Source organism: Cyprinodon tularosa, unplaced genomic scaffold, assembly GCF_016077235.1.
Source record: "Cyprinodon tularosa strain WSP-4 unplaced genomic scaffold, ASM1607723v1 ctg199, whole genome shotgun sequence".
NCBI lineage: Eukaryota > Metazoa > Chordata > Actinopteri > Cyprinodontiformes > Cyprinodontidae > Cyprinodon > Cyprinodon tularosa.
The window spans coordinates 3134574-3147111 of record NW_024038729.1 but is presented as its reverse complement, the minus strand read 5'-3'; the positions used below and the strand labels follow the sequence as shown (position 1 = coordinate 3147111).

General features: G+C 40.3%; 1 protein-coding gene across 1 annotated transcript in view; it reads left to right on the top strand.

Moving 5' to 3' along the window:
• LOC119782870 (sorbin and SH3 domain-containing protein 1) overlaps positions 1–9489 on the top strand; it is a 102460-nt gene extending 92971 nt beyond the window's left edge. Inside the window, exons 25-28 of the mRNA XM_038284054.1 lie at positions 491–586; positions 7307–7494; positions 7649–7755; positions 8035–9489. Of these exons, the coding sequence (XP_038139982.1) occupies positions 491–586; positions 7307–7494; positions 7649–7755; positions 8035–8102 (459 nt within the window). The 3' untranslated portion in view covers positions 8103–9489. The remainder of the gene's footprint in view (positions 1–490; positions 587–7306; positions 7495–7648; positions 7756–8034) is intronic.
• Positions 9490–12538: the final 3049 nt, after the last annotated feature.

Below are 12538 nucleotides of genomic sequence, written 5' to 3'. Positions count from 1 at the left end.
TATTATCCTGACGTTACTTTATGCTCTTCCATGCAAAGCTACCATTGGATGTTGGAGGTTTATGCAAAACATAGTCTGCTGGTGACCATTTTTAGGTGTCATTAACGGAATTCTGTTACCACACTTGAAAAAAATCAAAATCTAGAGAAGTCATTTTTTCTTAAAATAAGCCTATTTGTTCTTGAATTGAAAAGGTAAAAGAGACATTTTGCCAATGGGACAAGACAATTTACATTTAAAATAAGAAAACACAATTGTAATTCCTTATTTCAAGTGCATTTTATCTAAATATCTTATTTAAAGAGTTAAAATACTCATTCCCTTGGCAAATAATTTCATTTAACTGTAAATACACTTAATTTAAGACATTTTTACTTATTTCTTTATTGTTTTTCCAGTGCAAAGGTGTTGTGAGGTCGATGCAGGTTTCTGTTTGTTAAAATAAACCTTTAATTAAAAAAGAGTGTCTTTGTTGATTTTTGTGTTGCAGTTTATGAAGAACGAGGCCGACCATCACGGACGGATCTCCAGAAGCCCTGTGATGCCGTATGACATCCCGGATAACAACAATGTTAATTCATTTGCGGTAAGATGGTAAAAAGATTGTGCACTTGAAACCCCCTGGAAAGGCCTCATTTTATCTATAAATCCCATTAAATGTTTAAGCTGTGCCTCTTGTTTGATATGAAGGAAAGTATTAAACAAAAGTTTGACATTTTGGGGAAATTTGCTTTCTTCCCAAGAGTTATAACCCATGATTTATATAATGGATAAGAAATCTAAAAGAATTAACTCTTTCCAAAGCTAGGTTCATGAAAAGATGCTGCACACTGTGGATTTTCTGTACTTGTAAAAAAAAAAAAACAATTTAAAAAAATGTTTTACCTGTATTTAAAAGCATGAAGAATGTTGTTATATTTTATTTCTATAATTCATAGTAATAAATCTGGATCTCTTTGTGAGATATTTTGCTGCCCAATATTATGGTTCCTTAAATTGAGTCCTGAAATCGGCACTGCATTCTAATATGAGGACTTTCTTTCTTCTTAATCTGTCTTTTGTATTTACAATTTAACTATTTTGTGGAATATCAGTTTTACTTAATTAGTCTTCACCCAAAAGCTGATTTTTTTCTCTTAGAAGAGAAAATAATATTATTTTAAAATGTCTATTCAATTTGAAATCAAAGCCATTGTTCTAGCTGAGGGAACCTGAGCCCGCAGTATGATGCAGCCACCATAAGGTTCTACTGTGAGGACTGTTGAAGGTGGTTGTTGGTGACAAACAGAGGTTGTTTCTATACCAAATATCGGTCTGAAAACATCCAGTTTTTTTAAACCATAACCCATTTTCCAACAAGGGTTTAGCAGGACCCATATTCTGTCTTTATGAGATAAGGCTTCGGTTTTCTAATCTGGTTCAACACAAGTAGAACTTCCTGCAGCCTCTTTTGTGATGCTGTCAGCCTTTGGGCAGACTTCCAGACCAGAGATGATTTTGTTTTTTCCCCACATGTCTGCAGTAAAAAGCACATAGTTTCCAAACTCTTAAGAAAACCAAAACATTGTTACTAGTAAATTTTTAGTGCAGAGATCCTAAGGTGACAATGGAGACACGTATTGCAGGAACAGGAGATGTAAGGAAATCCACAACTTAAGTTGAAAAATTTAAAACAAAAAGCTTCAAGACATTTTTTATAAATGTTGAGATAGACTCAAAGCAAATTTTTATTGTTTTCTGGACTAAAAATTCAGAAGGTACGCAATGCATACAGATGCACACGGTGGTGGCAGCATTATGCTCTGGGCTTTTTCTTCTGATTAGCCTTTTAATGCAGATGACGGCTCAAACGGCTCCAAATTCTGCTGAAATTTAAACCAAAAATCCTCCAGCGAAGGAGGAGTCCAGTTACTCTGCATCAAAATGAATCTAAATCAACAAAATAGATGAAGCTTAAACGTTTTAAAAGGCTCCAGCCAGAGTCTATAATTTATTTAACACGTTTCTCACCTGAGGTGGGATGCTATCATGGTTTTGGTTATATTGTGCTTTACTTTGCTCTATGTTTCCTAGTTTTGTTGGTTTAATTCCTATTTTGTTGTAATTTCTAGATTTATGTTAGTTCTCATGTTTTTCTGTTGTCCTCTGTTGCCCTCTTGTGTGTGTGTGTTCCTTTCCCCTTGGCTCCCTCGTTTTCTCCTCACACCTGCTCCTTGTCAGCTTGTTTGTAGCTTTGGAGGCGAGGGTGTCAGAGTTAGAATCCAGGCTTCAGGCTGTTGAAGTAGGCCCCCCACGTAGCTGTCCTCCAAAAGTGCCTGAGCAGCCAGGCGATTGGGTAACTGTACGCAGAAAGCGTAGTCGTGGATCTCTGCCCACTGGTCACCACCAACCCGTTCACGTTTCTAACCGGTTTTCCCCACTCAGTGACACACCCACTGAGAAGCCCACTCTGGTGATTGGCAGCTCCATAGTCAGAAACGTGGCATTAGAGACACCAGGGACCATAGTCAAATGTTTGCCGGGGGCCAGAACGGGCGACATCAAATCCTACCTGAAACTACTGGCTAAGGATAAGGTTAAATACAGTAAGATTGTTATTCACGCTGGTGGTAATGACACCCGGTTACGCCGATCGGAGGTCACTAAAATTAGTGTTGCTTCGGTGTGTAAGTTTGCCAAAAAAATGTCGGACTCCGTAATTTTCTCTGGTCCCCTCCCTGATCTGACCAGTGATGACATGTTTAGCCGCATGTCGTCATTCAACCGCTGGTTGTCTAGGTGGTGCCCTGAAAACAACGTGGGCTACATTAATAATTGGCAATCCTTTTGGGGAAAGCCTGGTCTGATTCGGAGAGACGGCATCCATCCCACTTTGGATGGTGCAGCTCTTCTTTCTAGGAATCTGGCCACATTTATTAGTCCTCCAAAACCCTGACCACCCAGGGTGCAGACCAGGAAGCAGAGTTGTAGTTTAACACACATCTCTGCAGCTTCTCTACTGTTACCCACTCTTTACTCCATCCAGACAGTGTCTTGCCCACGACCAAAATCTAATAAATTAGCAAAGATTCCCAAAGGAGTAAATCATGATAATCTAATTAAAATCAAAATAACTCAAATTGGGGAAAAAGTTAAAACAATTAAATGCGGTCTGTTTAACATAAGATCGCTTTCCTCTAAAAGTCTACTAGTTAATGACTTGATTTGTGATAATCACATTGACTTGTTTTGCCTTACAGAAACCTGGCTGCAGCAAGAGGATTATGTGAGCATAAATGAGGCAACTCCTTCAAGCTATTTAAATTTTCACATCCCCAGAAGTTCTGGGCGAGGAGGAGGAGTAGCAACAATCTTCCAGTCTGACTTACTGATTACTCCCAAAACAGTTAATACCTACAACTCTTTTTAATTTTTAACCCAAAATTTCCCCTTCCTTTTTAAGCAAAAAAAACCCTTTCCCCAAAAACTTTTTTCTCCCCCACCAGGGTTTTGATGTTTAAAATTTCCTTTTTTTTAAAAAACCCACCATAAAAAATTTTAAACAATGCGAATGAAGCCGAAACAAAGGGGCCCTTTAATCCAAAACCCTTTGGCTTTGCTTAAATCCCCCACCATCCAAAATTGGGTTCTTGTTACAAGGGCGGGGGAAGAAAAAAAAACCCCCTAAACCCCCCCTTTCCTGCCCACTTTCAATAACCCCATTTTAAACAGTTCCCCCCCCCAAAAATTCAATTTTAAATTTTTAGAAGTGCCTAAAAAATTTTAAAGAACTGCCATTCTTCCCCTTTTTAAAAACTTGGGGGACAAAAGTTTAGCATCCCTTCAAAATTTAAAGGGGGGTTGAAAACTCGGTATTTTAACAACCCCTTAAAAGAAAAAAGAAAAAATAAAGGCCCCCCTTTTTAATCCCCCAAATTTAAGAAACAAACGGAAAAAAACCCCAAAACCGAAACCCCTTTTTGGAAAAAATTTACCCCAAAAAAGGGACCCGAAAAAAACAGCAAAACCGCCCCAAAAGGGGAAAATAAAAAAATCCTAAAACTTTTAATACTTTTCCCAAAATCACCCAACCCCAACCCTTTAAAAATTAACCCCTTTTGGCAAGTTTTAAAGGATTTTTTAAAAAAAAAAATTTTTTCCCATTAAAAAAAAAGATCAAAACCCCACCCTCATCCCAAAACCCTATCAGGAAATCGAAGGGTTTTAACGTTTACCCTTTAACTCCCGTTTCAAAATTTTGTTTCACAAAGTTTCCCCTTGTTTTTTAATCCCAGCCCCCCAGGTTTTTTGGGGAAAACCCTTTGTTTTCCCCCTTTAAGGAAACCCTTTTTTTTTTCAAAAAAAAAACCAAATTTAAGGTTGCAAAAACCTTTTAAAAACCTCTTTGACCCAAAAACGGGAAAAAGAAATTTCTTTCCTTTCTTCCAAAAAAAAAAAATTTTCCAAAAACCCTTTTGGATTTCCCCCTTTTAAAAAAATTCAAAAATTTTTCGCCCCCCCCTTTAAAAAAAAAAACCCTCTGGAAAACTAAAACTAAACCTCGTAATACTTTTTTAAAACCGCCTTTTGGAATCTTATGCTGCTTTTAAATTCCCAAAAATTTCTTTTAGAAAAATTTTTTTGGGAACTTAAAAAACGGGGAAAAAAAAATTTTCTATCTGTCGAATTCTTTTTGTTCATGTTAATGAAGACTAAACCTAAAAAATTACCTGGGGGATCACGGGGTTTAAAACCAATTTTTTTTTATTTATACCCTCCCAATTGGAAAATTAAACCATGGGGTTTAATTTTTCCACTTTAAAACCCCGATACCACAATATCTTAAATTTTCCGATAAACCCCCAAACATAAAAACGGTTTCTTAAAAATTTTTCCCGGAAGCCAATTTCTTTGGGAACGGGCAAAAAAAAGATTTTTTGGCCAGATTTTCGGGAAAAAAAAATGATTAAAAGTAATTTGGGGGGGTTTTTAAAAATTTTAAAAAAAAAGAAAAAAACCCTTTTTTTTTATCAGCCTTCATTAAAACTCAAAATTTTAAATTTTTTTTTTCCCCGGGAACTTAAAAAAATTAGAAATATTGTCCCAGGGTGACTAAAAAAGTCCACTTTTTATTAACTATATTTTTTTTTTCCCAAGAAGTCCACAATGATTAAAAAAACCTCCCCTGTCCGCTCCCAAAAGGTTTTAAAAAAATAAAAAAGAAAAAATCTCGCCTTTCTTTTTCATGCTCCTTTAAATTCAAAAAAAATTTAAAAATCCCCCTTTCCAAAAGCTTTCCCACCCCTTTAACAGGATCTTTTTTTCCCATTTCCAAAAGATTCGTTTTTATCTAGTTTTTTTTCCTGTTTTCTTTTTTTTGGGGTTTTTTATTTTAGGCTTTCCCCGGAACCACCTCCTTTTTACCAAAACCCCCTTTGTCTACAAAAGGCTATTTTTAAAATCTTTTTTTTGTAAAGTTTATAGTTAATTCCGTTACCCTTCTCTATATTTTTGCGCTATAGGCTAACCTTTTGGGGGACTAGGGACCCCCATTTCATCATTCTGCTTCATTCTCTCTCTTTCTCCACTGCAGAATCTTTAGTTCAATCTCTAACCTTCTCTCTCTCTCTTTTCCTCAAGTAGCTTGCCTCGTCTTTTCCTGTTTGGGCTTGACTCATCCTGGAAAAAAAAATCAGCGTGCTGCTTCTACAAAAACCCTTTTTATAATTTTAGACGGCCCGTTTTCCCTTGGGGCCTGTTTCCTGACCGGACGAGTGGGTTGTTTTCTTCGCCCCCGGGGAGGGAGCGCCCCTTTGGGCTCGTCTCCTCGTGGGTTTTCCCGGACGGGGGGCCCCTTTTACAGCTGCTTTTTGTATCTCTGCTTCTGTCTCCTTGAACCCCAGTCGGCCTCGGCAGATGGCCGCTCACACTGAGCCTGGTTCTGCTGGAGGTTTCTTCCTGTTAAAAGGGAGTTTTTCCTCTCCACTGTCGCTACAAGCATGCTTAGTGTGGGGGATTGTATTTGAGTCAATGAGTCAATGCAATCAACTGGTTTTCCTTAGATAGAAAACTTTGTATCAATTTGATCTGGTTGAACTGTAAAGTGCCTTGAGATGACATGTGTTGTGAATTTGGCGCTATATAAATAAACTGAATTGAATTGAATTGAATTGTTAGCCCTCCCTTTGTCTCTGTCAGGTATGTATGCTCTCCCTCTGCTCTCACTCTTTGTTGGTTCCTTCTGTCATGTCTTGGTTGAGGTTTGGAGGACCCAAATGCAGAGGTAGAGAGACTGAGGTAAATATTTGTAGTTTTAAGGATGAAAATGGTTAACAAAGGCAGTCCAAAACTCCAACTAAAAATGTAACAGACCAGAATCACAGAGACATCAAGGGAAAACACGCACAAGGAGCCAGGGAGAGACGAGGTGAGACGACGACAGCGATGACAGGACCAGCAACAACAAGGAACCAACGAAGAGTGAGAGCAGAGGGAGAGCATATATAGCTGACAGAGACAAAGGCAGGGCTAACGAGCTGACGAGGAGCAGGTGTGAGAGGAGACAACGAGGGAGCCAAGGGGAAAGGAACACACACACACGCACACAAGAGGGTAACAGAAAAACATGAGAACTAACATAAATCAAGAAATTACGACAAAATAGGAAACATAGAGCAAAGTAAAGCACAATATAACCAAAACCATGACTTATGCGAAGATAGTAGCCACATAGTGGGAAATCATTAGGGCCTTTTTGTGGCTGAAAAGGTTTCGTGTAACTTTTATTGATTAGGACTTTCCTGTATTCTAAATCTTTAATGAAATGTTCTATCCTTGTGCTGCAGTTTTTGTTGAGTTTGTGAATCAAAAACTATCAAGAAACATCCCCGTTTGTCGTGTACGGAGCTCATAAAGCCAGCTGACAAACTCCTGCTCCACGCCGTTCATCCGGCATGAAGCAGCTTTATGTGAAGCTCAGGAAGAAAGTGAATCTTTACCTAAAATGTCAGGCTGTAACCATCAGCTTCCCTTTTTAAACTGCATGCTCACACAGACTAACATCCTGTAAAGAGGAACTAACGGTTTCATGTTTCCTGTCTACATGCTCCTGCCTGATGTCCTGCCTTTTCATTCCTCTCCTCCTGGGCTTCCAACATCTCTACTTTTCCTTCTGGCTTTGAATGGATTACTCCCCCCTCCCCAAACACACTTTTTTCTGCCTTTGCTTTTCACTTCCCTCTAACTCCTTTAAACCCCCCCACCCGTTCACGTCGGCCTCCTCCTTGGACTCTTGTATGTCTCTCTCTGGCGACTCTTCTACTACTAGGAGGCAGTGTGTAATGAGATCTTGAATATTGCTGAGACCTCGGTGAGGTACTGCAGCACCCTGTCCCACCACCATAATGACTCTCTGCATAGACTGCACCCCCACCCCAGTAAACAATCTCTCATCATTTCCCAGCAACCCCAGTCCCACAGCAGCAGTCCGGAGCCAAGCCGTCTCAACTGTGGAATGTGAGTGAGATTACTTTCTGTTTCACGCCGCAATTTATCTATTTATTTATTTCATAAAAAGCCCCTCACTTTTTATTTTGGCCCCCTCTCGCATTTGGTGGGGGTCCACGCTGGTTTGCACGTTTAACAAAATCCCTTTGTGTCGCCGCTGCAGCTTCCAGGCTCTGTACAGTTATGTGCCTCAGAACGACGACGAGCTGGAGCTGCAGGAAGGAGACCTCGTCAGTGTCATGGAAAAATGCGATGACGGCTGGTTTGTCGGTACGTCCTGCGGGAAGGATTCCTTCGCACTCACGGCAGCACATCAATCCATACAGGGCTTCCGTAGAGCGACAGCAGAGGCTTGAAAGAGTGTGACGTTCATGTCCTAAGCTCCTGAAGAAGCAGAACCACACGTCACTGGCTCGCATTGCTTCATATAGAGTTTCTAATGCATGACAGCTAAACATTGGGGCTGATGAAACCCGTCAGCTGTTTTTGTCAGCTACAGGTTAAAAGGAATCCCTTCACTTACTCCACCTTTTTTTCCTCTCTCCACAGGCACATCAAAGAGGACAAAACAGTTTGGGACTTTCCCTGGGAATTACGTGAAGGAAGTGAAATTGTAACCATATCTTATCTGCCTGTAACACATGGTTGCCTGTCAAGCTTGGGAAAGTTATTGCTACTGCGCATGGCTGTTGGTTAGAATAGTCATCAGGCCAGGGCGAACACATTTAGTCCAGGAAAGTGATCAGTGTGGCCTGGGGTATGTCAAACTGCACGAGGGGGACGGTTCTGTGGCCCAAACCAACGATCACACATTACTCACTCCGTCCTCAACACCGGAGAATAACGTCACACGATTATTTGCACAGATTTTAGCTTCCAATTCGTCCGTGTTTATGTAGCACCTCAGTCTAGAGCATCAGAGCAGCTCGAGGATCGTAGAGCGGATCTTCTCACCTATGAAGGACTTCGGAGGAGGAAGAAATGTTTTTTATGTGATGCAAATTGAAGCTCGCTGTCACGATTTACCTTTTAAAACCAGAGGTGTGATGCAAATTTGTGGAAGTTGTTCATTTAAAAGTAGAAATATATCAGATGAAGTTCCCTACTGTAAAATTTTTATGAGATTTCTTTTTAGGTTTCTGTAGTTCAAACGGACATTTTCCCCTTAATTTTGTTTTATTTTGCAAAGGTTAAAGGGCATATATCATTACGAAATATATTTTTTTTTTACTGTTTACACAGAGTCAGATTTATTTCTAAATGTTAAAAAAGTGCAAGGCGATTCAGATAAAGCAAAATGTTTTGGATAAGTGAAAATTTTACAATTTAAAACCAGTCTTGGGCATCAAGGCAATACAATATCCAGCCAAGACTAAAGCAGTGGTAGCTAAGTCTGCACATAGAAACTGAAGTTTAAGAGTTTATTTGGTGATCTCTCAAGTGAGGTGGAGAACATTAGGAGAAATCTCAGGGAGCAGAAACCCAGCAAACATGCACCCTACAGGGATTTAAACGCTCTGTGCAGAGCCCTAAGGCTGCAAGTCAGGAAAGGAGGGAGGGGTCCAGCTGAATATGGCAGCAATACCATAATTCTCTCACTTGTTTTTGATTCAGACACTGATTAAAACAAAGATGCAATCACATGTAATCATTGGTGAAGTAAAAATATTATCCATATTTTTGCTAACAAACAACTTTTGCTGTCACCTGGGCGGTCTGGCTGTTGACTCCCCCTCCGGGTTGCTGCTGTGTTGGGTTCTCTCCCCCCAGCTCTCCGGAGACAAACAACACATTTCCCCTTTTCTTTCATAATTCAACATAATTAAACAATATTAGTTTCTTTTTTATGTGTGGGAATCTGTCTTCCGTAGTTGGATTTACCTCCACAGAGACCCCCCCCCCCATACCCCCACTGCCCACGTTTCATTTATTTATGATCTTTGCATAAAGAAATGCAAACTTTATCCTAATGCCACATGTTTCCCTCACAAAACTCATTCTTTCACACAAAAAAAAGCCCTGATACTTTCTGTGATTAACAGAAGAGATTTCAGAAAACTGCATCATCCATATATGGACGTTACTTCCTGTTTTAGTGAGGATAATCTTCAAAAACCTTGTTTTGTTTTTGTTTGTTTTTTAAAGATTATTTTCTTTAAATAACTTATCCAATTAGAAAACCAGGTGTTTTCAATGTGATGATATATGCCCTTTAACAGGACATGATCAAAGAGATTGCTGCAGGAACTGATCTAATTTTGCTTTTTTTTTGCTTTTATTTTAATTAAATGAAATCCCCATATATTCAGAGATGTCTTGTTAGTGAGGGGACGTCAAAGCTTTTACAGCTCATTGTTATCCAAATGCTTCAGATGCCGTTTCAGTATTGCCTTGTTTCTGTAGTTTATAAAGACGACACACTGACTGTGTTCCATGTATTCTAAAAGTGAAGCATAACTGAATATTCAGACTTTTAATTTGGTTAGGTTTTGCCTTTAAGGTAGCTAGCGATCCAACGCCTTCAGCACAACTACTAGAGGGGCGTGGTAGCACTTAACTTCCTGTTCGTCCCCACGTAACAAGATAAAGCAGATTAATCTGATGATATACATCTATTATTTAGTCAGTGAGGTGTCCAGGAATGTAATTTAAGTGATTTTGAGAAAGCATATAGCCATTTCAACTGTACCCTTTCTAAAAAGATTGTAAAAGAAGCCTTCCAAATACAAACATGTATTATTCTTTCTTTTTGCAAATGTTTTGCATGCACTGTGAGATCAGGCTGGAGCATGAAAGCCCATCTTCATCTTCCCATCTGATTTAGCTATAAACTCTGTTCTGAAAGCATCAGAGTTGTCTTCCTGCAGGAACGGTGCATCAACACCACATGCCGGGACGTACTTGTTGCACAGAAACCTACCTACGAAAACAATGACTGTTATTGATCTTTTTTTTTTATAGAGGGGGGATTTAGAGTACGTCTTGTTTTCGTCAATCTCAGCTCTGTGCATATTAGTGCCGAACAAAGCTGTCAGATTGTACTGCAGATACATTTTAGTGCGTGTTATGACCTGCACAGAGCGGCTTCAGGCTGTAGTTTATGGCTTATTTGCTAAACAGGTATTTTCCAACCCATTTGGTGCAGATCAGGGCTCTGCTAAGATTAAAACCATAGTTTCTCAAATGCAAATAGCAGACCATCACTGGGTATACCCTTTCAAATGTTTGCACTGTGCCTCACAGAAGTATTCAAACTCTTGATCCTGTTTACATTTTGTCAACTTCCAACCACAAATTCCAATCTGTTTTATTAGAATTAACCTTACATTCTCAGTAAAATAGGTCAAGCCCATTAAGAATGGTATTGTCAGAGATTAGCAATTGGATTTTGGTCTGTACTTTGACTGGGCCATTATAATCCATGTTCACACTTTGCTTTAAGTCATCACTTAGTTTTTGCTGTATCTTTAGTAAGGATTTAAGTCAATCCCAGCCTTTTGTAGCCTAATGTTTTGTCTGCCAGATTTACTCTAATTTTAGCTCTATCCATCTTTACATTGAGCAGATGAAGAAAGGCATCCACAAATCATGATACTACCGCTTAATTTTAACCATCGGGATGGTTTTAGTGTAAATGTACATTTTCCTTTATACTTTCTGACCTTTGCTTCTGGCGGTTTCGTCTATCTCACTTCTCCCATTCACTAACTTTGGTTTCTACATGTTTAACTCCTAACTCACTGGTCCCTTTATCATAAAGACCAAATTAAAGGATTTGACTTCTAATAACTGTCCTGTAAACAGATTATTCCAACTGAGCTTTTGACCTCTGCATCTTCACCACAGTTACCAGCTTATTTTTGGATGCTTTGTTGATTAAAGCTCCCCTTGCCCGTCTTTCCTATACTTTTTCCATTTCCAGTTGACGGATTAAGCAGCGCTCTTTTAGATCTTGTTGGCTTCAAACTTCTCCTGTCTGCTGTGCTCCTTGGTCTTTGTGATGCTGTTTGTTCGCTGATGTTCTCCTTTGCCACAGGGCAGTTGATTAGCGACACTGGATTATAATCAGAAATCAAAGGAAAGAGAAATGAATACAAATAGTTTTTTTCAGGTTACTATTTTAACTATTCTCCATTTTAAGATTAAGCACCAAATCCCACCTGAAGCGATATATAGAGGCTATAGCCTCTTTCCTACTGAAAATGCCGGGTTAATGCGTGTTTTTCAAACATGCGTCATCGACCCGCAAACAATCGGCATTTGTCTCCGCTCCTATTGGCCAAAAAAAGCTGGGTCTAACCCCTCGCTGGCAGCTGCATGGCCTCTGTCCCCTCACACCTGCATGTTTGATGACACCACCATGCTTAGTTAGCATTGATTATGTCACCAGTGCAACAGAAATCAGGAAAGTAAACAATGAAGAGCAACATGTAAGGAAGCCAGGGCGTAGTAAGTGTGCTTTATTGTTTCGCTCTATTATCTTTCCGACTCTCTTTCCGAAGTTGTTTCGGCTTGATCAGGCGGCGTCCGTATGTTGCGTTCACATAATATAGTCGGTTAACCTGGCCCTTAGAGATAGGGTGAGAAGCTCGGTCATCCGGGAGGGACTCGGAGTAGAGCCGCTGCTCCTCCACGTCGAGAGGAGCCAGTTGAGGTGGCTCGGGCATCTGGTCAGGATGCCTCCTGGACGCCTCCCTGGTGAGGTGTTCCGGGCACGTCCCACCAGGGGGAGTACCTGGGGAAGACCCAGGACAAGCTGGAGAGACTATGTTTCTCGGCTGGCCTGGGAACGCCTTGGGGTTCCTCCTGAGGGGCTAGAAGAAGTGGCTGGGAAGAGGGAAGTCTGGGCCTCCCTTCTTAGGCTGCTGCCCCCGCGACCCGACCCCGGATAAGCAGAGGAAGATGGATGGATGGATGGATGAACCTGGCTCTGGTGTTCCCACAGCACGCATATAGGAGCCGAGGTGATTTTAACACGGGCCGCTTGCCGAGTCATTTGACCCAGGAAGACACGCATCAGTGAGCTGTTCCCTCTGCCACTAAAAGGAAATTG